Source organism: Bos taurus, chromosome 8 (assembly GCF_002263795.3).
Source record: "Bos taurus isolate L1 Dominette 01449 registration number 42190680 breed Hereford chromosome 8, ARS-UCD2.0, whole genome shotgun sequence".
Taxonomy (NCBI): domain Eukaryota; kingdom Metazoa; phylum Chordata; class Mammalia; order Artiodactyla; family Bovidae; genus Bos; species Bos taurus.
The window spans coordinates 59,676,385-59,701,993 of NC_037335.1; the positions used below are offsets into that span (position 1 = coordinate 59,676,385).

At 40.9% G+C, this 25,609-nt stretch overlaps 1 protein-coding gene across 4 annotated transcripts in view; it reads left to right on the forward strand.

The window, feature by feature from the left end:
* Positions 1 to 25,609, forward strand: part of LOC516849 (phospholipid-transporting ATPase FetA) — a 110,741-nt gene that overhangs the window by 76,546 nt on the left and 8,586 nt on the right. For all 4 annotated transcript variants that reach the window (XM_059889555.1, XM_010807956.4, XM_010807958.4 and 1 more), the window contains 7 exons: positions 1,075 to 1,283; positions 5,709 to 5,752; positions 14,794 to 14,959; positions 16,697 to 16,885; positions 17,589 to 17,704; positions 22,755 to 22,919; positions 25,337 to 25,448. In XM_059889555.1, coding sequence (XP_059745538.1) covers positions 1,075 to 1,283; positions 5,709 to 5,752; positions 14,794 to 14,959; positions 16,697 to 16,885; positions 17,589 to 17,704; positions 22,755 to 22,919; positions 25,337 to 25,448 — 1,001 coding nt within the window. The remainder of the gene's footprint in view (positions 1 to 1,074; positions 1,284 to 5,708; positions 5,753 to 14,793; positions 14,960 to 16,696; positions 16,886 to 17,588; positions 17,705 to 22,754; positions 22,920 to 25,336; positions 25,449 to 25,609) is intronic.

The following is a 25,609-nucleotide window of genomic DNA, read 5'->3' on the forward strand; positions in this document are numbered from 1 at the left end:
TGCTGGGAGGGATTGGGGGCAGGAGGAGAAGGGGACGACAGAGGATGAGATGGCTGGATGGCATCACTGACTCTATGGACGTGAGTCTGAGTGAACTCCGGGAGTTGGTGATGGACAGGGAGGCCTGGCGTGCTGTGATTCATGGGGTAGCAAAGAGTCGGACATGACTGAGCGACTGAACTGACTCAACTGAAGTATGAATGATGATAGGAAGGAAGGCACTTAAAAAGTCTGCACTGTTTTAAAATGAAGATGCTTGTTAACCATGTTGTTATTTAGTGGCTAAGTCATGTCCAACTCTTTTGTGACCCCATGGACCGTGGCTTGCCAGGCTCCTCTGTCCATGGGATTCTCCAAGCAAGAATACTGGAGTGGGTTGCCATTTCCTTCTCCAGGGGATCTTCCCAACCCAGGAATCAAATCCACATCTCCTGCATTGGCTGAGCCACGAGGGAAGCCATGGAGAATCCATAAGGCGTGTCATTTAGAATAAAAGTGGAATGTGACTAACACAACTGGGAAAATTCAGATAAAATGGAGAGGAAGCTGTTTTAGGAAAAAGCTACCCTACAGGCAAGCTGGGTCTGCTGAGAACTTTATCAGAGGATCAGCTCCAGTAAGCTGTTTCTGAGTCTCACAGATCTTCCCCTTCCTCTTCTGAAACGAAGAAGCACAGTCTCCAGTCTCAAGTATCTCTCTTTCCCATTAATGAGTTTACGTGACAGCAGCAATACCCCTCTAATTAAGCTTTGGCTGCCTTTTATAAACTAGCTTAACTCTGTCAGGCCTTGCATTGTTACAGAATTTTTAAAAATTTGAACGAAGTAGTGTAAAGGGAATATGCCTCAGCAAAGTTAATCAGTTTTCTGGTAATAAGTAAAGACTTGAGTGATAATGATCAAAGTAGAATTACAGTGGGTTGGCTAGTATGAAGGGTCCTTCAAGACTGTAGGTTCTGAGAGAAGGTATTCTGATTTTCATTTCTACCACAGGACTGGGAAGAAGGAAACCAGGGGGATGAATTTACTTGCCCTGTGTTGACCCAGGACCCTTCTTTTCTTGCTTTCTCCTTAGTGTTGAGATAATAAGATTGGGCAACAGTTTCTATATCAACTGGGATCAGAAGATGTTTTATGAACCAAAGAACACACCAGCACAGGCTCGTACCACCACCCTTAATGAGGAGCTCGGCCAGGTCAAATATGTGTTCTCTGACAAAACAGGGACCCTGACTCAGAACATCATGATTTTCAACAAGTGTTCAATTAACGGGACATTATATGGTATGCATGTCTTTCTGCTTTCCCTTGGGGAAATTTTACTTTGCGGGTTGTTCTCAGGAATAATCTATCTCTAAATCTGTATGTCTCTAAATTCACATTTACTTACTCTTACAACTTGCTGTCCCCTAAGCAAAGATCACCTAGTCCATTCAGTTCTAACCAAAAAACACTTACCTAGCACATTATAGATGCCATCCATTGTGTGGGACATTGCAAATATGTATAAGACTTAATCTCTGTCTTCAGAGAATTGCCAATGTCTTGGGAATGTTAGTTAATCTCACATTAAATCAGATGGTGCAACCAGGGTGTTACTGAAGCTGCTATTCTCCTGATTCCACCTCAGATCAATAAACAGTCTAGAAAGAAGTCATCAAAGGGTGCTCAGAATTTGATTAGTGTCTCCCATACCCGGTTGTTCATTTATTTCCTGTGTTAGATGAGCTTGTTTTTGTGATAGTGTTAAGTCTTCATATGTGTGAACATTATGGCAGTAACTAGCGAAGGAAAGCAATCACATCAAAAAAGCTAGAGCACATGGGGTATTCTTCTGGGATGATGGAAAAGCTTTGAAGCTAGAAAGATGTGGTGGTTGTAAAACATTGTGAATGCACTAAGTGCCCCTGAATTGTACTCTTTAAAATGTACAACTTTTTAAAAATTTAATAATTAAATTTAAAAATTACAGTTAAAGGATTTTTAAAAGCTAGAGCATTCTAATATTTTCTATTACTCCTGCCAAATAAGTTTTCACATGTATAAACTCTGAAAGATTATTTTGGGGTGGTTGATTTGGGTGAGGATCTTAATTTTCTAACTCATTGTGAGACCTGATCATATGCTAGGTAGGGTTGCAAAGGGTCCTGGGTGTTTCTGCACTTGGCATCAGACTGTCTTCCACCCCCAATCTGTCTGTGCTATCTACTGGCCAAGAACCCTAAGCATTCCAGCACTACTTTAACCTCTCTTCTAGGGGACTTTTCTGATGAAGAGCTTCCTGAGGTTCAAGGTCTCATAGATGCCAAGCCTCCAGGCTCACCTTACTCACACTTAAGGAGAAGAGTTGCACCCCAAGCAGCAGAATTCTTACCATTTGCTTGGAGAAAGGAGCTTATAGGGCACTGAGAGCTACATGGCCTGAGGAGATTTGAGGAGCTTAATTGCAAGTCTAGGATGATAGAATCAGAAGAAATAAGCTTTTAAAATCCTCCTTAGAACTTCCCCTGCAGTCCAGTGGTTAAGAATCTGCCTGCCCAATGCAGGGGATGAGGATTCAATCCCTGGTCAGGGAACTGGGTATATCCCACATACGTCAACTAAGAGTTCAAATACTGCAACTCAAAGATTCCGCTTGTGGCAATTAAGAACTGGTGCAACCACATAAAAGAATTAAATTTTTAAAAATCCTCCTTTATTTTGGGGACTTCCTTGGTGATCCAGTGGTTAAGAATCTACCTTCCAATTCTGGAGACTTGAGTTTGATCCCTGTTAGAGGAACTAAGATTCCACGTATGGTGAAGCAACTAAGCCCTTACACCACAACTACTGAGCCCGCATGCTCTGGAACCCACAAGCCACAACTTGAGAAGCTGGCATGCTGCAACTAAAACCCAATGCAGCCAAATAAAATAAATAAATATTTTTAAAATCCTACTTTAAATTACTATGAAAGAAAAGTAAAAGTATTGATCTCTCAGTCGTGTCCAACTCTTTGTGATCCCGTGGACTATAGCCCAACAGGCTCTTCTGTACATGGAATTCTCCAGACAAGAATACTGAAGTGGATAGCTATTCCTTCTCCAAGGGGATCTTCCCAACCCAGAGATTGAACCCAGATCTCCTGCACTGCAGGCAGATCGTATGACCCAGTAATTCCATTCCTAGGTATATACCAAAAAGAGGAAAAAGAAAAACAGGATTCAAACAGAGAGACGTATCCATGTTCATTGCAGCAGTATCCGCAATAGCCAAAGGTGGAAACAACCCATGTTTCCATCAGCAATTGAATAGGTAAACAAACTGTGATATATCCATTTAATGGAATGTTGTTGTTAATCAGTCACCAAGTCATGTATGCTTCTTCGTGATCCCATGGACTGCAGCACGCCAGGTTTCCCTGTCCCTCACCATCTCCTAGGGTTTGCCCAAGTTCATGTCCATTGAATCAGTGATCATTAAATCAGCCATCCAACCATCTCATCCTTTTGCCCTCTTCTCCTTCTGCCTTCAATCTTTCCCAGCATCAGGGTCTTTTCTAATGGAGTCAGTGGTTTGAATCAGGTAGCCAAAGTATTGGAGCTTCAGCTTCAGCATCAGTCTTTCTAAAGAGTATTCGGGATTGATTTCCTTTTAGATTGACTGTTTTGATCTCCTTGCTTTCCAGGGGACTCTCAAGAGTCTTCTTCAACACTACAGTTTGAAAGCATCAATTCTTCGGCACTCTGCCTTCTTTACTGCCCAGTTCTCACATTTGTACATGACTACTGGAAAGACCATAGCCTTGACTATACGGACCTTTGTCAGCAAAGTGATGTCGTTGCTTTTTAACACACCGTAGGTTTGTCATAGCTTTCCTGCCATGGAAAGTATTCCTGTAATGGAATACTCAGACAGTTCAGTTCAGTCACTCAGTCGTGTCCGACTCTTTACAACCCCATGAACCACAGCACGCCAGGCCGCCCTGTCCATCACCAACGCCCAGAGTCTACCCAAGCCCATGTCCATTGAGTCGTGATGCCATCAAACCATCTCATCCTCTGTCATCCCTTCTCCTCCTGTCCTCAATCTTTCCCAGCATCAGGGTCTTTTAAAATGAGTCAGCTCTTCACATCAGGTGGCCAAAGTATTGGAGTTTCAGCTTCAACATCAGTCCTTCTAATGAACACTCAGGACTGATCTCCTTTAGGATGGACTGGTTGGATCTCCTTGCAGTCCAAGGGACGCTTAAAGTCTTCTCCAACACCACAGTTCAAAAGCATCAATTCTTCGGACCTCAGCTTTCTTTCTAGCCCAACTCACATCAGTACATGACCACTGAAAAAACCATAGCCTTGACTAGATGGACCTTTGTTGACAAAGTAATGTCTTTGTTTTTTAATATGCTGTATAGGTTGATCATAACTTTCCTTCCAAGGAGTTCAGTTCAGTTCAGTCACTCAGTCATGTCCTGACTCTTTGCAACCCCATGAATCACAGCACGCCAGGCCTCCCTGTCCATCACCAACTCCCGGAGTTCACCCAAACCCATGTCCGTTGAGTCAGTGGAAGTTCACGTATTGCTGAAGCCTGGCTTGGAAAATTTTGAGCATTACTTTAATAGCGTGTGAGATGAGTGCAATTGTGCAGTAGTTTGAGCATTCTTTGGCATTGCCTTTCTTTGGGATTGGAATGAAAACTGACCTTTTCCAACCCTGTGGCCACTGCTGAGTTTTCCAAATCTGCTGGCATATTGAGTGCAGCACTTTCACAGCATCATCTTTCAGGATTTGAAATAGCTCAACTGAAATTCCATCACCTCCACTAGCTTTGTTTGTAGTGATGCTTCCTAAGGCCCACTTGACTTCACACTCCAGGATGTCTGGCTCTAGATGAGTGATCACACCATCGTGATTATCTGGGTCATGAAGTTCTTTTTTGAACAGTTCTTCTGCGTATTCTTGCCACCTCTTCTTAATATCTTCTGCTTCTATTAGGTCCCTACCATTTCTGTCCTTTATTGAGCCCATCTTTGCATTAAATGTTCCCTTGGTATCTCTAATTTTCTTGAAGAGATCTCTAGTCTTTCCTATTCTATTGTTTTCCTCTATTTCTTTGCATTGATCGCTAAGGAAGGCTTTCTTATCTCTCCTTGCTATTCTTTGGAACTCTGTATTCAAATGGGTATGTCTTTCCTTTTCTCCTTTGCTTTTTGCTTCCCTTCTTTTCACAGCTATTTGTAAGGCCTCCTCAGACAGCCATTTTGCTTTTTTGTATATCTTTTTCTTGGGGATGGTCTTGATTCCTGTGTCCTGTACAATGTCACGACCTCCAACATAAAAAGTAAAAAAGTTCTGACACATGCTACAACATGAATGATTCTTGAAAACTTTATGCTATGTGAAATGAGCCAGACAAAATAGGAAATAGTGTATCATTCTACTTGTATGAAACATCTAGAATAGGCAAATTTATAGAGGCAGAAAGCAGATTAGAGGTTACCAGGGGCTGGGAATAAGGGAAAGTAAGGAGTTTCTGTTTAGGATGCTGAAAAAGTTTAGGAAATATATAATGGTGAGTGTTGCACAATATTGTGAATGATACTGATTTTTTAACTAAAAAATGGTTAAAATGAAAATTTATGTTATATATCTTTTACCACAATAAAAAGAAATGTAAATCCTTCTTTAAAACCTTTGCCAAGTGTGTACTCTGTTTACTTACCAACAGGTGATGTTTGTGACAAAAACGGACCTAGGACAGAAGTCTCCAAGGTGAGTGTTTACAGGTCCCTGTGAGGTGCATGCAGGAGCTGAGCGAGGCTATGCTTTACAGCAGCATCTTCAGTACAGACTGGGACTCCCTGAGCCCCTGAAATACCCCAGCTGTTATTGACCCTGTAATATCAGAAAGTATTATGGAAATAACCTGTTTATTTGAGCAGATTTGGGTTTGTGTTTTTAAATGAAAATACCTTTTTATAAGAAGGTTATTATGTATATAATTACATACAAATGATATATAAATATTTTTAAAGTCAAGAATGTCTATAGAAGCCAGCAAAGGGATAAATCCTTGAGCTCATAAAAATGATCTAGGACAGCAAATAAATAGTCGTTTAAGATACTTTTTTGGAAGACATTACATTACTCGAGAATAAATTCTAGTTCTGCATATAAATATTACTTGTTTTCTCAATAGTGCTATTAAAATTTCTTTAAAACATTTATTTACTTATTAATAAATAAATAAATTGAAAATAGCTTTATTGGGTTTTTTCTGTTTAAAAAAATTATCTGTGCTTATAATAAGAAATTCAAACAATATAGAAATGTATGAAGAAGAAAGTTAAAAATGATTTAGTCTCATTTAGATAACCAGTGTCAAATTTGGGAGTATTTTACTGTGAAGAAGGCTGAGCGCCGAAGAATTGATGCTTTTGAACTGTGGTGTTGGAGAAGACTCTTGAGAGTGCCTTGGACTGCAAGGAGATCCAACCAGTCCATTCTAAAGGAGATCAGCCCTGGGATTTCTTTGGAAGGAATGATGCTAAAGCTGAAACTCCAGTACTTTGGCCACCTCATGCGAAGAGTTGACTCATTGGAAAGGACTCTGATGCTGGGAGGAATTGGGGGCAGGAGGAGAAGGGGATGACAGAGGATGAGATGGCTGGATGGCATCACTGACTCGATGGATGTGAGTCTGAGTGAACTCCAGGAGTTGGTGATGGACAGGGAGGCCTGGCGTGCTGCGATTCATGGGGTCGCAAAGAGTCAGACACAACTGAGCGACTGATCTGATCTTTTCAGATACTTTTCATGTGTATATATACACACATATACATCTAGGTCTGATAGGTAGGTAAGTAGGAAGGAAGGATGGATGGATCACAACATCCATGCTATTTTCAGCCTCTTTTTATTCATCAGACACAGTATATATTGTGGCCCTCCTTCCATGTCTGTATATTTAGGTATATTTATGTCTACATCTATATCATTTTGAATGACTGTTGTATCCAGCTATATCGATACATCTTTTTTTTTTAATTGGAGGCTAATTACTTTACAATATTGTATTGGTTTTTGCCATACATTGACATGAATCCGCTACGGGTGTACATGTGTTCCCCATCCTGAACCCCCTCCCACCTCCCTGCCCATCACATCCCTCTGGGTCATCCCAGTGCACCAGCCCCAAGCATCCTGTATCATGCATTGAACCTGGACTGGCGATTCATTTCACATATGATAATATACATGTTTCAATGCCATTCCCCCAAACCATCCCACCCCCACCTTCTCCCACAGAGTCCAAAAGACTGTTCTATACATCTGTGTCTCCTTTTCTGTCTCACATACAGGGTTTTCATTACCATCTTTCTAAATTCCATATATGTGCATTAGTATACTGTATTGGTGTTTTTCTTTCTGGCTTACTTCACTCTGTATAATAGGCTTCAGTTTCATCCACCTCATTAGAACTGATTCAAATGTATTCTTTTTAATGGCTGAGTAATACTCCATTGTGTATATGTACCACAGCTTTCTTATCCATTCGTCTATTGATGGACATCTAGGTTGCTTCCATGTCCTGGCTATTATAAACAGTGCTGCGATGAACATTGGGGTACACGTGTCTCTTTCAATTCTGGTTTCCTTGGTGTGTATGCCCAGCAGTGGGACTGCTGGGTCATATGGCAGTTCTATTTCCAGTGTTTTAAGGCATCTCCACACTGTTCTCCATAGTGGCTGTACTAGTTTGCATTCCCACCAACAGTGTAAGAGGGTTCCTTTTCTCCACACCCTCTCCAGCACTTTATTGCTTATAGACTTTTGGATTGCAGCCATTCTGACTGGTGTGAAATGGTACCTCATTGTGGTTTTGATTTGCATTTCTCTAATAATGAGTGACGTTGAGCATCTCTTCATGTGTTTCTTAGCCATCTGTATGTCTTCTTTGGAGAAATGTCTGTTTAGTTCTTTGGCCCATTTTTTGATCAGGTTGTTTATTTTTCTGGAATTGAGCTGTAGGAGTTGCTTGTATATTTTTGAGATTAGTTGTTTGTCAGTTGCTTCGTTTGCTATTATTTTCTCCCATTCTGAAGGTTGTCTTTTCACCTTGCTTATAGTTTCCTTTGTTGTGCAAAAGCTTTTAATTTTAATTAGGTCCCATTTGTTTATTTTTGCTTTTTTTTCCCAATATTCTGGGAGGTGGGTCATAGAGAATCCTGCTGTGATTTATGTCGGAGAGTGTTTTGCCTATGTTCTCCTCTAGGAGTTTTACAGTTTCTGGTCTTACGTTTAGATCTTTAATCCATTTTGAGTTTATTTTTGTGTATGGTGTTAGAAAGTCTTCTAGTTTTTCTATTACAAGTGGTTGACCAGTTTTCCCAGCACCACTTGTTAAAGACATTATCTTTTCTCCACTGTATATTCTTGCCTCCTTTGTTGAAGATAAGGTGTCCATAGGTGCGTGGATTTATCTCTGGGCTTTCTATTTTGTTCCATTGATCTATATTTCTGTCTTTGTGCCAGTACCATACTGTCTTGATGACTGTGGCTTTGTAGTAGAGCCTGAAGTCAGGCAGGTTGATTCCTCCAGTTCCGTTCTTCTTTCTCAAGATCGCTTTGGCTATTCGAGGTGTTTTGTATTTCCACACAAATTGTGAAATTATTTGTTCTAGTTCTGTGAAAAATACTGTTGGTAGCTTGATAGGGATTGTATTGAATCTATAGATTGCTTTGGGTAGTGTACTTATTTTTACTATATTGATTCTTCTGATCCAAGAACATGGTATATTTCTCCATCTATTTGTGTCCTCTCTGATTTCTTTCACCAGTGCTTTATAGTTTTCTATATATAGGCCTTTTGTTTCTTTAGGTAGATATATTCCTAAGTATTTTATTCTTTTCATTGCAATGGTGAATGGAATTGTTTCCTTAATTTCTCTTTCTGTTTTCTCATTGTTAGTGTATAGGAATGCAAGGGATTTCTGTGTGTTGATTTTATATCCTGCAACTTTACTATATTCATTGATTAGCTCTAGTAATTTTCTGGTGGAGTCTTTAGGGTTTTCTATGTAGAGGATCATGTGATCTGCAAACAGTGAGAGTTTTACTTCTTTTCCAATCTGGATTCCTATTATTTCTTTTTCTGCTCTGATTGCTGTGGCCAAAAGTTCCAAAACTATGTTAAATAGTAGTGGTGAGAGTGGGCACCCTTGTCTTGTTCCTGACTTTAGGGGAAATGCTTTCAATTTTTCACCATTGAGGTATATCGATGCATCTTAATTGATGTAGCCAATCTCCTGTTTTTATTCTGCTGTCTTTTGCTATTATAAATAGCATTATGATAAGCACCCAGGTACATACATTTTTGTCTCCTCTTCTGATAATTATTTCCTTAGAATAAAGTCCTGTAAGTAAAATTAGTTGCTGAAAGGGTGGCTAGATTTTTAATGCATTTAGTAGTGCCATATTGCTCTCTGGATCAGATCAGATCAGTCAGATCAGTCACTCCGTCGTGTCTGACTCTTTGCGATCCCATGAATCGCAGCACACCAGGCCTCCCTGTCCATCACCAACTCCTGGAGTTCACTCAGACTCACATCCGTCGAGTCAGTGATGCCATCCAGCCATCTCATCCTCTGTCGTCCCCTTCTCCTCCTGCCCCCAATCCCTCCCAGCATCAGGATCTTTTCCAATGAGTCAACTCTTCGCATGAGGTGGCCAAAGTACTGGAGTTTCAGCTTTAGCATCATTCCTTCCAAAGAAATCCCAGGGCTGATCTCCTTCAGAATGGACTGGTTGGATCTCCTTGCAGTCCAAGGCACTCTCAAGAGTCTTCTCCAACACCACAGTTCAAAAGCATCAATTCTTCAGCGCTCAGCCTTCTTCACAGTCCAACTTTCACATCCATACATGACCACAGGAAAAACCATAGCCTTGACTAGACGAACCTTTGTTGGCAAAGTAATGTCTCTGCTTTTGAGTATGCTATCTAGGTTGGTAAGCGTCTTAATTTCATGGCTGCAGTCACCATCTGCAGTGATTTTGGAGCCCAGAAAAATAAAGTCTGACACTGTTTCCACTGTTTCCCCATCTATTTCCCATGAAGTGATGGGACCCGATGCCATGATCTTCGTTTTCTGAATGTTGAGCTTTAAGCCAACTTTTTCACTCTCCACTTTCACTTTCATCAAGAGGCTTTTGAGTTCCTCTTCACTTTCTGCCATAAGGGTGATGTCATTTGAATATCTGAGGTTATCGATATTTCTCCCAGCAATCTTTATTCCAGCTTGTGTTTCTTCCAGGCCAGCGTTTCTCATGATGTACTCTGCATATAAGTTAAATAAGCAGGGTGACAATATACAGCCTTGACGTACTCCTTTTCCTATTTGGAACCATTCTGTTGTTCCATGTCCAGTTCTAACTGTTGCTTCCTGACCTGCATATAGATTTCTCAAAAGGCAGATCAGGTGGTCTGGTATTCCCATCTCTTTCAGAATTTTCCACAGTTTATTGTGATCCGCACAGTCAAAGGCTTTGGCATAGTCAATAAAGCAGAAATAGATGTTTTTCTGGAACTCTCTAGGAGCTTTTTCCATGATCCAATGGATGTTGGCAATTTGATCTCTGGTTCCTCTGCCTTTTCTAAAACCAGCTTGAACATCAGGAAGTTCACGGTTCACATATTAATCCCACCAAAAATATAGGAAAATTCCTCTTTTATCATGTCCTTGTCAGTACTAGGTATTAATATTTCAATCTTTAGAAATTTAATTGGTGAAAATTATATCTCATTTAATTTACCTTTATTTGATTACTAATCAGATTGAATTATTTTTATATACTTAGTTTCTTTCCTCTTCCCAATCACTTTATTGCCTATATATTATTATTTTGTGAATTGCATGTTCATATTCTTTGGGGTTTTTTTTTTTCTTATTTCCAAGGAGTCTTTATATAGTAAAAATATCAACTTTTCCTTTGGTATATATATTATAATTATTTTTTCCATTTTTGTATTTTGTTTATAAATTTGTGTTTAGAAGTATTTAATTTATGTAACCAGTTCTATCAATCTTTTTCTTTTATAACTTCAGGATCTGTGACATATTCAAAAGTCCTAACCCACACAATTGTAAAAATATTTTCCTTTTCATTCTTCCTGTCTCAGGCTGGTTCATTTTTACTGTTTTTTTCCATTATTGGATCTTGGCTTTTGTTTATGAATTTGAGTCAAACCTTCTTTCATAAGGCTTCTTTCATTACATTCGGGGTACTCTTCACCTATCCTTTTCCTGTCAGAACCAATTCCAAACCCTTAGCCACTTCATTTACATACTGAGCAGCTAACTCCAGCTCCCAACTAATGCCTCACTCTATCCATCCAGAGAGATTGGAAATGGGAAATAAAATCAGTATTTGCCTTCAGTCCTCTGGCAGGAACTCTGCTAATGACCTTGGCAAAATCAACAAAGATTGCTTCTAGGGAGTAAACTGTTACCCTGGAGCATCCTTTCTCTTCCTCTTCCTTTCACTACTGTGTGACCATAACGCATTTTCCTCTGGTTCAATGGAATCTTTTCCTAAAAATGCTTTCTTCTTCCTACCTTGAATGAAACATAACTTTCCCTGAGAATATTCCTTTTCCTCCATCTCTCACACTCAGCATACCAAAATCCCAAAGATATTTTCCTCATTATCCTGTGCCACTTTTCTTTCTTTTGGCTGCACTGGGTCTTCATTGTAGTGCATGAACTTATTTTCTTGCAGTGCACAGGCTCTAAATGTGTGGGCTCAGTAGTTGTGGTGTACAGGCTTCTCTAGTTGCAACATACAGGCTGTTGCCTGGCAGCATATCTTAGTTCCCCAACCAGGCCTCAAACCTGGGTCCCCTGAATTAGAAAGTGGATTCTTACCCACTGGACCACCAGGGACATTCTTTCCTGTGCCACTTTTAAACTATTACTTTTTTCCCTCATATAATCTTTCTTCCTGTGATGCAGTGTGTTTTGATGCCTTCTAGCTATTCTCCTTTCTCTTCCTTTCATTGACATTTACACATCTCCTGGCTTCTCCACTTCATCCTGAGGACTTTGAAACTTTTTCATGTTTTCCCTCTCTGCCCAATCCCTGCTGTCATCTTGGTGGTATTGGTTTCTTTATGGGTGATCTAGCACCATAGATGCTTTCAGGTGTCTGAAAGAATTTATCTTTCAGATTACTTCTTGGACTCAAAAAAAATCTGTATCATCCATTTCTGGGTCATCATGTCATCATCCAGAATTGTACTATGAAATTGTAAACTCCCTTGTCATGATCTCTGGTCACAAACCTTATTCCTCCAGTTTTCTTCGTACTTGACTCCTAGTATACCTGCTTTCTTATCCTAGGAAGATTTACGAACTCTCTGTTCTCCTTTTTCTCCAGTATGTCAATCCCTTGTGACTTTACTTCCTTTCCTCCGATCTGTACCCAAGATCATGAGCATCTTCAACACCTCCCTTTTTTTCCTCTCTTTGATCTCCCAATAAATCTCAATCTTGAATTAATCAAGCCATCTACCCTTCTCTGTTTCTAATCTCAGAATGCCAAGTACTTTTTGGAGATCACAAAACCTTTACAAATTCAGAGACTCCAACTTCTTTTGGGTTTCCAGTGCCTCTTGGATAATTTTTTAATTTATTTATGGTCAGTTTAATTCTTAATTCTTTTTATTAGCTATTCCCAAATTCACCACCCTCAGGCCTTCTACCACATCTCACTCCCTTCTCCCCCAGGGCTCTATTATTGCACCTCTTTTCCCATCTTTATAGTATCATGTTTTTACTGACCTTACTGCCTACTTACTAATGAACTCCAAATCCACATATCCAGGAACCCTTTGTATCTCCCTCCCCTTTCATGACCAAGGCTAAAGATATCCTATAAAAACTATCTATAGCTGTGTCACAGCATCTCAAAGAGCTTCCTCAATTCATTACTGCATCATCTACCCTCCATTCTAAGTTCATTTCCTCTTATCTGATATCCCCAGTTTCCATCCTTTTGTCTGGGACTTGGATTCGCCATTCAGTCTTATTCAGCTGGATGTTTGACTTCCAATTTCGGAGTAATTCATGAATAATACCTCTCAGATCATGCTGTACTGCGGCTCCAAACCAGCCCTGCCCCAGTCCCATACCCAGCTAGGTCCAGTGTTCTCAAACATTACTTGTTTGGAACAGGAGATTAGAAACTAGCTCAGATCTCTTACCTGAGCTTCAAAACTATACAAACCTGCTTTTGTTACTACCTGTATGCCCTTCAGGTATCCCCAGGTCAGTTTGTCAAAAACATTTTCAAACCATGCCCTGAATTTAATATTTATTTTGTCACTACTTCATGACTTCTCTTGTGAATTACTGAGTGGCCTACTAACTGGTCTCCCAGCCTCCTGTCTTGCTACTTTCAATATATTCTTCATGGTGCTACCAGAGGACTATCTGATCATATGACTCTTGGCAGAAAATTGCTGTGGTTCCCTATAATATGATATAATATGATAATGCAGGATCTGCCTCATATCTACCTCTCCAACTTCTCTCTCATCACTCACCAGCTTCTAGTCTCAAACAATGTACTAGTACAAGAGCCCAGTTCTAGAAAAGCCTCAGAGGATGCTATATAATGAGTTATCTTAAATTACTGAACCCACAAACTTATCAGAACTCGCAATTCTGTGGTTGGCCAGGTCTAGAACTTGGCTCTGGATCTGACCATACTCTCTCACTGTCATGACAAAAAACTCTCTAGATGGGACATAGAAAAGAGCCAGTATAGCCCACTGCAGACTACTGTTTCCCCAACTTAGCACCAAGCAGGACAATTGTGTCTGTAGTTGACACATTGGAGCCCAGCCCAGTTCTGGTGTAATAGCACCACAACTACGAAAAACTGGTTATATATCCTTGAGAGTTCTGGTGTGGCCTGGTGAAGTCTGTTAACAACACTGCACTCCAGGGTAGGCATAAGAGAGTCTTGGGACCAAACTGAGCCAGAAAAGAATGTTTACCCAAGGTGGCTACCAGCAGCCTACCTGAAATGAATGACAGTCAACATTTAAAGGAGCCAAGCCCATAGCCAGGAAAATGGTAGTGAATATTAGGTCTAAAGATTGAGGCAAGATCAATAACCTTGAGGACTAGAGGCAGGAAGGAATCAGGGGTGCTGATGGGTCAAATAAAATGGTTCAAAATTAAGTCTGTGAATAAGAAGTCTATACTGAAGCCTCCTTGCTATACATCCTTGGCCCTATCTTGTAATATTCCTCTCTAGCCCTCTTGTGGGCTAAAATAGGAATAGTGCAACACAAGGATATCATTTGTACCTTACTCCTTCCCTCCCCAGCTCCCCAAATCAGGTAGAGGACAGCTAGAGACAGGACTTAACCATTTACTCATAGGGAACAGTTACCCTCTTGTATCCTCAGGTTTGATTTGTCATGGATTTGGGACTTGGAAGAATAGAGCCTGAAGATGCCCATTGATCATTTAGGACAGCTGGAGTTGAAAGGGGGCAAGAAGGGTCTGCCAGGAAGTGCTCAGCTTCTCTCCTGTGTGATGGATCTTTTCTGAGTGAATGGATGGTCCAGGTCAGAGTACAAAGGCCTCAGAAACCAGCATGGGATCTCTCTCACTTATCTTGCTTTTCTTTTCCCATCCTCCTGAGAGTTCTCATCACATTCCAGAAATTGCCCCTAAATCAGTTGACCTTCTATAAAGTATCAAGCTGCTGTTGAGAAGTTCATTCTGACTTATGTGTTCCAGAAAAGAGAAAAGGTTGACTTCTCCTACAACAAACTGGCCGATCCTAAGTTTTCATTTTATGACAAGACTTTGGTCGAAGCGGTGAAAAGGGGAGATCGCTGGGTACATTTGTTTTTCCTGTCACTCTCATTGTGTCATACCGTGATATCAGAAGAGAAAGTAGAAGGTGAGTAATCATGAGGCCTCATTGAGAATATGTCGAGTCTAGGCTGATTTGGGGGTGGGGGTTGATATCGTTTTAATGGCTTAATCTAAGAAAGAACTTTTTAATAGGGAGAGTTGTCCAGCAATGGGATGGATAATCAAGATAAGTAGTGAGCTCCTAGTCCCTGGATATATTCAAGTAGAAAACAACCTCTTGATCTTAAAGAAGATTCAGTCATTGGATAGGGGTCAAACTTGGTGCTATCTAGGGAACTTGAGATTCTCTAATGTTCTGTCACAGAGTTTGTCTAATTTATTGCCAAGATCAACCCCACTACCTCTGACAAGACTTCCTAAAGGATGAGTTGTCATCCTCTTGTTGCTTCACAATTTAAAGGTATCCCCGTATGCCCTAATTTCTTCAGTCACCAAAGACAACAATGTCATCCATGAATTTATTGAAATCTTTTTTAGAAATAATGAGAAATTACTGATTTTAAATTAAAAAGACTTTTTTCCTTAACAAACAAGAATTTAGGCAGCCAATAAATCACATCTTTTAAAGTCAATATAATTGACTTAATAGAATACTACCATGGGTAATACCTTATATTTTTACATCACTTTATAATTTTACAAGTTGCTTTCATTTATTTTACCTCCCACAGTCTTCATGACAGCCCTCTGCAAAATAAGAAGAATGATCCTTGTTTTATAGTGAAGTAAGCTGAAGCTAAAAGAAATTAAGTGACTTGACTAAAGTCCTATAGCTAAGAAAGGCAAAAATGGGATAAGAACCCAAATCTTGTGTCATCTGGTCCCATAAGCTCCCACCCCACCAAGGCCTCTCCAGGTCTGACATTCCAGTTAATCGCTATGACTTGAAGCATATTTGGACTTACCTTTGTTTACTTCCTTGAGTGACAAGGTAGGAAACACACAAGAAAATAGTCTTACTATCCAATGGACACATGGTATGTCTGACCTAAAATTATACTGTTTCATCTACATCATTCCCAAGTATAATATTCTTGTGCCTAATTGCTTTTCAAAATTAAATTGGCCTTCAAAAGAGAAATAATCCAAAATATAGCTCAGGTTATGGGGGTATCCTAAAAGAAGAGTTCCAGAAATGTCTTGAGTAATAACAGGTTGAAAGATTGATTCAACAGAGTAAGTCATTTAGCTTCCCAGGATGAGAGTTTCAAAGGCAACAGTACGCATTAATATATATATTTTAATTGTTTACTAAACCATCAATCTTGTTACCCTGTAGCAGTGTTCATCAAAGTGCAGCCAGTCTTATGCAGGAGCCTTTACGTAGACCTATCTGCATGAGACTCACTCAGGAGATTTGTTAAAATTCAATTTCCTGGGCTATCCTCCCAGGTTTTGTGATTCTGGATTCTGTAGTTTGGCTCGGACCCAGGAACCTTCATTTTTAACAACCTCCTGAGCCACCTTTACCCTCTAAAGTTGGAAAGCAGCTAGCTATGTTTTGTTTGTGTACATGTACTGTGTACCTCTGTAATACTAACTCAGGTCTGTGAAGTGAGGTGAAAATATTAGAAAGAAAAAAGAAACTGACCTGTTCTGTGCAACCTGGCCTTTTAGGGCCAGACGTATGAGGAAATTTTGAAGAAAGATGCCCCTCCTGGGCTCCATCTTTATGTCAGCCACTTGGATGACAGTCTAACTTCTGGGTGGACTTCATCCGCACATCTCTATGGGCTCTGGCTGCCCTCTTCTCTCCTGCCAGGTGAGCTGGTTTACCAGGCTCAGTCCCCAGATGAAGGTGCCCTGGTCACTGCTGCCAGGAACTTTGGCTTTGTGTTCCGTTCCCGCACGTCTGAGACAATCATGGTAGTCGAAATGGGGAAAGCGAGAATCTACCAACTGCTGGCTATCTTGGACTTCAGCAATGTGCGCAAGAGGATGTCAGTTATTGGTGGGTGCCGCTCCTTGTCAGTCCTCTCCCCTTCTTTGTATTTCATATACATTCATACATTCATTTTTCTCTTCTGTCTGCACACAAATATTTTCTCTCACCCACATGCCATTTCCAAGGCACTCTTGCCACAAATACAGACACAGCCATTCCCACTTTCTCTCTCATAATTCTTTATATTTCCTTCTATACACATATATAACTTAACAACCACATGCTAAGCCCCTTATTTAGTGATCCTGGATAGTGACTTGTCAGAACTTTCAAAGCCAAGATAAGAATGGAGAATAAACTCTTAAAGCCTGAACTTGGAATGAGAAATGGGGGCAGGCATTATGGGGGAAATTCATACTATCTTGCTCTTAGTTTGGGCCTCAGACTGAAGAGGAAGGTCATTTTTATTCCTTGGTCTTCACTAGGTATGGGCCTTGGTCTGGAACTTGGACTTGAGAAGCTAAATGTGATTCTGTATCAGTCTTCCATAGGTGATGTTGAACCCATGGAAAAACTGGTTCCAAAAGATCTCTCACATTTCACCAGCCCTCATCATTCACCCTGTGTGACCACTCATTGAGTGCTTAGCTTCACGTGGTATCAGAAACAAACCTCATGGGAACAGCCTTCAGCCATCCCTCAGTGGCTTCGACATGTTCTTGTGACAACGGACCCATGTGGTTACTTTGCTTACTTTGCTTATTTTCAGTGAGGACACCTGAAAATCGCATACTGCTATTCTGCAAGGGTGCAGACACGATCATCTGTGAGCTCCTTCACCCATCCTGTAGATCCCTCAAAGACATAACCATGGACCATTTAGATGTAAGTGTTCAGGTTGCGGGGCAGGAGAGCAGCAGGTGGCTCTGTGTATCTGGATGTGTATCCGCGTACGTGTCCCCATGTCAGTGTGTTTCAGTATGAGGTAGATTGGTATCTGTGTCTCTCTAATTGATAGAAGAGTAAAAACTACATCCTTCTGTGGGATTCTCATTGACCATGTGGCCAGCTTCTGCAGTGAGGAGTTGAATGGGCCAGGATCCCAGGGGGCATGATGAGAATATGTTGTAGGAACATTTAGTACAGTCAGGACAGTTCACTCTGTGATTCCTGGCCCAGTCATGACAGGAACAGACTGCTTTTAGGTATGGAGCAGAAATCACCAGGCCTGGACTGTTTAGGTGACTGTGTGACACCATCCTCTGTTATTTATAGGGTTAGAATCCCCACAGGTGCCTACCTGCCGCACTCCACTTCCACCTTCTGGGATTTGAGATGTAACGGAGAGAATGGCTCCAGTATGCTAACATTAGAAAGGAAAACCATATTCATGCTCTCTGAGGTTTCTACCCCTAAACCTGGATATATCAAGGGTTGGAGAGATGGGACAGGGGATGTGATGGGGGAAAAGGCAGATCAGAGAAGTATTTTAAGGAAGAAATAGTTTGGAGGAAATGCTATTTTATTAGGACATTTTGGCGTGGCCCTACATTAACACATAGTCGAAAATCAGAGAACAAATGGTCAATAGGCACATGAAAAGATGTTCAATGTCATAGCCATCAGGGGAAAGCAAATCAAATCACAAGATGCTACTTCACATCACTAAAGTAACTAAAATCAAACAGATGATCAGACAATAATGAGTACTGCCAAGGATATAGAAAAATTGTACCCTGCACACATTGCTGACGAGAATGTAAAATGGTACAGCCATTTTGGAAAACAGTCTGGCAATGGCAGTTCCTGAAAAAGTTAAGCACAGAGTTGTCATATGACCCAGCAGTTCCACGCCTAGGTGTATTCCCAAGGGAAATGAAAACTTACCTTCACACAAAAATGTGTACACTAATGCTTATATCAGCATTATTCATACAGAAACCACCCAGATCCCCATCAGTGGATGAATGAGTAAATAAAATGTGATAAATCTCTACAGTGAATGCTAGCCAGTCACAGAAGGGAATGACATACTTAATACATGCTACAATGTGTAGCATGATAAACCTTGAAGACATTATGCTAAGTGAAAGAAGCCAGGCACAAAGGGCCAGTATTGTATGATTTCATTTATATGAAATGTACAGAACAGGCAAATCTGCAGAAGAGAAAGTAGATTAGTGGTTACCAGGGGCTCTAGAAAAAGGGAATGGGAATGACTGCTAATAGGTAATGGGGTTTCATCATCTCAGAGATGATGAAAATGTTTGGGATTAAGATAGTAGTGATGGTTGCACAACTTTATCAGTATATAGACATATAGATACATAGAAAGTGAAAGTTGCTGAGTTGTGTTCGATTCTTTGTAACCCCATGGACTATACAGTCCATGGAATTCTCCAGGCCAGAATACTGGAGTAGGTAGCCGTTCTCTTCTCCAGGGGATTTTCCCTACTCAGGGATCGAACCCAGGTCTCCCACATTGCAGGTGTATACGTATATATACATATACATTATATTATACATAATTGTGTACTTAATTGTATACCTATATATTACACTTAATTGTGTACTTTAATAGGGTGATTTTTATGGTACATAGCATTGTATCTCTAGTTTTTGAAAAAAACCACTGATGTGTCCCTCATAGGACAACTCTCAAACTGGTTTCCTGAGGTCACAGTTTTGTTTCTTCAGTGTGTGTGTGTGTGTGTGTGTTATAGGCTGTGTGTGTGTGTGTGATAGGCTACTCTGAAAACCTCCCTTATCTTTTAACCGTCCAGAACACATGAATTTGGGTATCTTCTCAGCATTTCCACAGACTAGATTCAAAGGGGAATCATAAAACCATTTCAAATCTTTTGACCTGCAACCAACCTTAACAGACGCCCATAGTGGAGCCTGACTACATTAGTCTATTAACCATTGAGAATATTCTGTAAGAGTCAAGTTCCAGAAACCCATTTATGCAGAAGCACAGCTCCAAGCCCTCTAAGACAGGAATCCAGCAAACAGATCACACAAAAACAAGCAGCAGTCAGGACCCCAGGACCCCAATTTGCCCCCCACAAGGGAAAAGAAAAACATACAAGTAAGAGATATGTAGGAAATAATGTTAAGGACAGTCTGCTAAAGTATTTGTTGAATGGATTAAGAATCTGTCAATGTATTGTTAAGCTTGCCAAGTCCTCGTATCAGTATGCCATGCAAGATCAATTTCTGCCATATCTCTTCCTTTTTTTAAATGGCTGATGTATATTTTTAATTCCTGAATATATATGTGCATATATGTATGTATATTATTGAGGTAAAATTGGTATGTAATATTAAATAAGTTTTAGGTGTACGCCATTATAATGTGATACTTGCATATACTTCAAAGTGATCACCACTTTGTCTTGTTATCACCCATCCCCATCAGTTGACCCCCTTTCACCCCCCAACCCCTTTCCCCTCTGCTGCTGCTGCTGCTAAGTCGCTTCAGTCGTGTCCAACTCTGTGTGACCCCATAGATGGCAGCCCACCAGGCTCCCCCGTCCCTGGGACTCTCTAGGCAAGAACACTGGAGTGGGTTGCCATTTCCTTCTCCAATGCAGGAAAGTGAAAAGTGAAAGGGAAGTCTCTCAGTTGTGTCTGACTTTTAGCGACCTCATGTACTACAGCCTATCAGGCTACTCCGTCCATGGGATTTTCCAGGCAAAAGTACTGGAGTGGGGTGCCATTGCCTTCTCCGTCTCCCCTCTAGTAACCCCCAATCTGTTCTCTTTATCTATGAGTTTGTTTTTGTTTTGTTTGTTCATTTGTTTGTTTTTTAGATTCCACATATGAGTGAAATCATATGGTGTCTGGTCTTTCTTTATCTGATTTATTTCAAACAACATAATACTGTGAAGGTCCATCTATTTGTCACAGATAGCAAGATTTCTACTTTTTATGAGTGTGAAGTGTTCCATTCATCAGTGGACACTTAGGCTGTTTCCATGTCTTGACTGTTGTAAATATTGCTGCAGTGAACATAAGGGTGCATGTATCTTTCTGAATTAGTGGTTTCATTTTATTTGGATAAATATAAATACCCAGAATTGGAATAGCTGGATCTGGATCATATGGTAATTCTATTTTAAATCATCAAGAAGACAAGAAATAACAAGGGTTGGTGAGGATGTGGAGAAAAGGGAACCTTCATATACTGTTGGTGGGAATATAAACTGGTGCAACCATTAGGGAAACCAGTATGAAGATTTTTCCTTTGTAAGAAGTCTCTTGAGAGCATCTCTCAGCCTTCTTTTTTATAGCTTCACCTGTCAACAGTAAAGAGATTTAAGAGAGAGGATTCATGGACTTCCCTGGTGGTCCAGTGGTTAAGACTCTGCAGTCTCAGTGCAGGGGACCAGGTCAGGGAACTAGATCTCACATGCTGCAACTAAGACTAGGCACAGCCAAATAAGTTAATTAATTTTTTAAAAAGAGATAGGATTCTCTACAGATATTCCTGAATGTTATTTTTACCTGACAGCTAACGTGAAGTACTCAGGAGTTATACAGAGAACTAATAACAAAATATCAAGGTGATAAATTCTGTTTCTCTTTGGTCTTGTGATGCCACAGTGAATTATTTTAAAGCTCACTATTACCAGTGATTGTGTAGAATTGTTATTCATTTGCAGTTCTCAATACACAAAGTCTGCTTCTAACTCATTTTCAGTTAGATATGGATTGTGTCCTAAACTACCCACACTGTCACCCTGCTTTCCTTGTAACCAAGAGTATACTTCTGCAAGATAATTAGTTGTGGTTAGTTAGGATACATTAGGAAAAGGCAATGGCAACCCACTCCAGTACTCTTGCCTGGAAAATTCCATAGACGGAGGTGCCTGGTAGGCTACAGTCCACGGGGTCGCGAAGAGTGGGACACGACTGAGTGACTTCACTTTCACTTTTCACTTTCATGCATTGGAGAAGGAAATGGCAACCCATTCCAGTGTTCTTGCCTGGAGAATCCCAGGGACAGAGGAGCCTGGTGGGCTGCCGTCTTATGGGATCGCACAGAGTCGGACACGACTGACGTGACTTAGCAGCAGCAGCAGGATACATTGGTGGCCAAAGAGCAAAAGGTACTAACTTACCCAGAGAGCATTTCAGCAGTGACCTCATTAGCACTCTTGGCTGTGACTAAATCAGCTGAGCCAACCAGCTGTAGGTGGTGGTGATGGTTTAGTTGCTAAGTCATGTCTGACTCTTTGCAACCCCATGGACTGTAGCCTACCAGGCTCCTCAGAGGTCCATGGGATTTCCCAGGCAAGAAAGGGAGTGGGTTGCCATTTCCTTCTCCAGGGCATCTTCCCAAACCAGGGGATGAACTCGCATCTCCTGTTTGGGCAGGTGGATTTTTTACCACTGAGCCACCTGGGAAACCAACCAGCTGTAGACAAACACACAAATTTGCTGTTTAAGATGCCCACGAATACTTGATGAAGGAAGGCAGGGAGAAACGAAAATAAATGAATGTATGCTTATAAAAAAAACCAGTAACACCCTTATTTTTTATAAAAATTCCTTTTTGCTTTATCACTCCCTTCTTTCTCATATTATAAACATCATTATCTTCTGTGTGGAGGGTGAATTACTATCCCAATTTTAGAAGAAGTCTGAAGGCTTCATTCTTTACCACGGTCACAGCAAACTGCCTAACCATAGGTAGAAGTTAGAATCTTCTGTCTCTCGGAAGTATTCTCAGACTTTATACACAGCTATACTGGCCTTATCTTTAGGACATCTGACTGAGAAAACAGGTGTTTTCTGGTTAGGTAGTAGCCCTGTGATACTAGGCAATAAACCCTCTCTCATGGGCAGAGGGAGCCTGTGGGGCTAGTCTGTCATTCCTGACTCAGCCCTAACTCAGCCCAAGTCCACTCAGTGCACACATGTCTTCCAGGATTTTGCCAGTGATGGCCTTCGCACCCTCATGGTGGCCTACCGAGAACTGGACAGTGCATTCTTCCAGGACTGGAGCAAGAAGCACAGTGAAGCCTGCTTGTCTTTGGAGGATCGGGAAAATAAAATATCAATTATCTACGAAGAGATTGAAAGAGACCTGATGGTTAGTGTGCGAAAATCAGGGACAGATTAGGGGCAGGGGAGCAGTTGGGAGACTGAACAAGGACTCTGAGAATGGCTTCCAGCAAGTCATAGGTTCAGGCTGTCTCTGGATATAGAATCCAAGCTGACTCAGGATATTGTGCATCTTTGAAATCCATAAATAATGAAAAATGCATTGGTTGTAAATTTCATCTTTCTGGCAGTGTTTCTTATCCCAAAGATGTCCACAGAAGCTAAGTAATCTGGAAGAAATCAAGGTCTGAATGATGTACAAAAAGTATTTGCTATTTACGATGCCCACTGAATACTTGATGAAGGAAGGCAGGGAGAAATGAAAATAAATGATGGAATTAATTGATGGAATAATCAAGACAATAGTATTCACTCTTTCATTCAACAATATTTTATTAAGTGCTTTGCCAGGTACTGTTTTAAGCCCTGAGCATGTAGTAGTAGACAAAACAGACCAAAAAGTAATATATATACATAGTATGTTAGGTGTGACAGTTCTGTGGAAGAAAATAAAGCCAGGAAGAAGGGTTGGGAGTATTAGCACATTGCATGTGTGTGTGTGTTATAGAAGAGAGAGCATAACTGCTATTTTAAATAAGGCACTTGGTCCTCACTATGAAAAAGACATCTGAGCAGAGATCTGAAGAAGGTACAAGCCAAGCAGATCTCTGGGGAGTCAGTTTTCCAGAAAGAAGGAATAGTAAAAGCGAGGACCATGAAACAGGAGCAGACCTAATTTGTTAGTTGAAGAGCAAGGCAGCTGATGTGACTGATACAGTGTAAGCAAGGAGAGAATAAAAGGACATGAAACAGAGAAGCAGTAGCAGGTCTTGACAGGCTGGTATAAAGACTTATAGTGAGACATGAAAAACCACTGAACAGCTCAACCAGAGGAGGCATGTGATAGCTTTTACAATGATTAGTCTGACTGCCATGTGGGGATTATGCTGTAAAGGAGCAAGTGCAGACACAGGGAGACCAAGTAGAAAGTAACTGCAGTAGTACCAGAGAGAAATGATAATGGCTTGGATCAGATAGAAGTAGCGGAAGTGGTGAGAAATGATCAAATTATGTACACTTTTAAACAGTAGAGCCAACAGAATTTGCTGGTGGATTATAGAATATGATAAAAGAAGTTAAGGATGACCCCAACATTTTTGACCAGATTGATACAGGCTCTGCTATAAAAAGAGAAATTGCTGTGGTCTAGTGCTTAAGAATTCACCCGCCAATGTAGGAGACATGGGTTCAATCCCTGATCTGGGAAGATCCCGCACTCCATGGAGCAACTAAGCTCCTGTGCCACAACTACTGAGCCTGTGCTCTAGAGCCTGGGAGCCACAATTATTGAGCCTATGTGTTACAGCTACTGAAGCCCGCCTGCCCTAGAGGCCATACTCCTCAACAAGAGAAGCTACCACAGTGAGAAGCCTGCACACCACAACTAGAAAAAAGCCCAGACAGCAATGAAGACCCAGCACAGCCAAAAATAAATAAATAAAATTATTTTAGTAAAAATAAGAGAAATTGCTGATACCAAATGGGAAAATTTAGAGGTGCCAAAGGTCACAAATCTCCTTCCATGGTTAGCTCTGTGGTGTTTCTAGTCTGTCCTTTTAGAGGCCCAGCAGCAATCAGTCAGTCGTTTGTCCATCTGTCAGTTCCTCAGACTCAGTGTTGGTGCCCATCCCTGTGATCAGTAGGATATCATTGAGAAGAAGGCATGGTGTGGACCAACATGCTTTTGATCTAGTGTGGGAAAGGCCTTGAAAACCTCAGAAGCCCTCAGTAGATGCAAACAAATGAAGTTCATCCAAACTCTTTTAGAGCTGAAAAACGAGTTGGATTTGGGAGTCCCTTGTCTGAGACATACCACTTTTGGAGACCAAGGCCAGGAAACGTGCTCTGAGAGCAAGAGAGAAGGAAAAGTGTGCTGAGAAACAGAGGGTTTAGAAGTGGCACAAAGCTTCATGTACGACTTAGTCAGTCTTTTCCCTCTTTGATTCCTTATATTCTGTTTCTAAATTTGATGTCAGTGTGTAATTGAAGAAGTGTATCTGTTGAAGGGCAGAAGGCCGTGAGTTTTATGCCATTGAGGCCCTTGTGCCAGGACAGAGCCAGCTTACTAAAGAGGATACTAAGGTGCCAGTCAAGTTGTTGGATACCACTAAATGCTGGGAAAGATTAAAGGCAGGAGGAGAAGAGGGTGACAGAGGATGATGGTTGGATGGCATCGACTCAATGGATATGAGTTGAGCAAACTGTGGGAGATAGTGAGGGACAGGGAAGCCTGGCATGCTGCAGTCCATGGGGTCACAAAGAGTCAGATATGACTGAGCAACTGATCAACAACAAAATGCCATGAGTCTCTTCCTTTTCCTCTCTCACTGATATCTCTGTTCCAAGCTGTTAGGGGCCACAGCCATAGAAGACAAGCTGCAGGATGGAGTACCTGAGACGATCCTCACCCTGAACAAAGCCAAAATTAAAATTTGGGTTTTAACTGGAGATAAGCAAGGTAAGGGGAGCTCCTTGCCTGACCAATGCTACAGCCTAAATATATCTCAGTCCCCCATAAAATCTAGCATAGAAACGGGCACAGTACTGATCAAGGAAGTATATCCAGATTGCCTGGAGAAGTGAGTACAGACTGGAATTGCTTTACGTAATAAGGAAAGC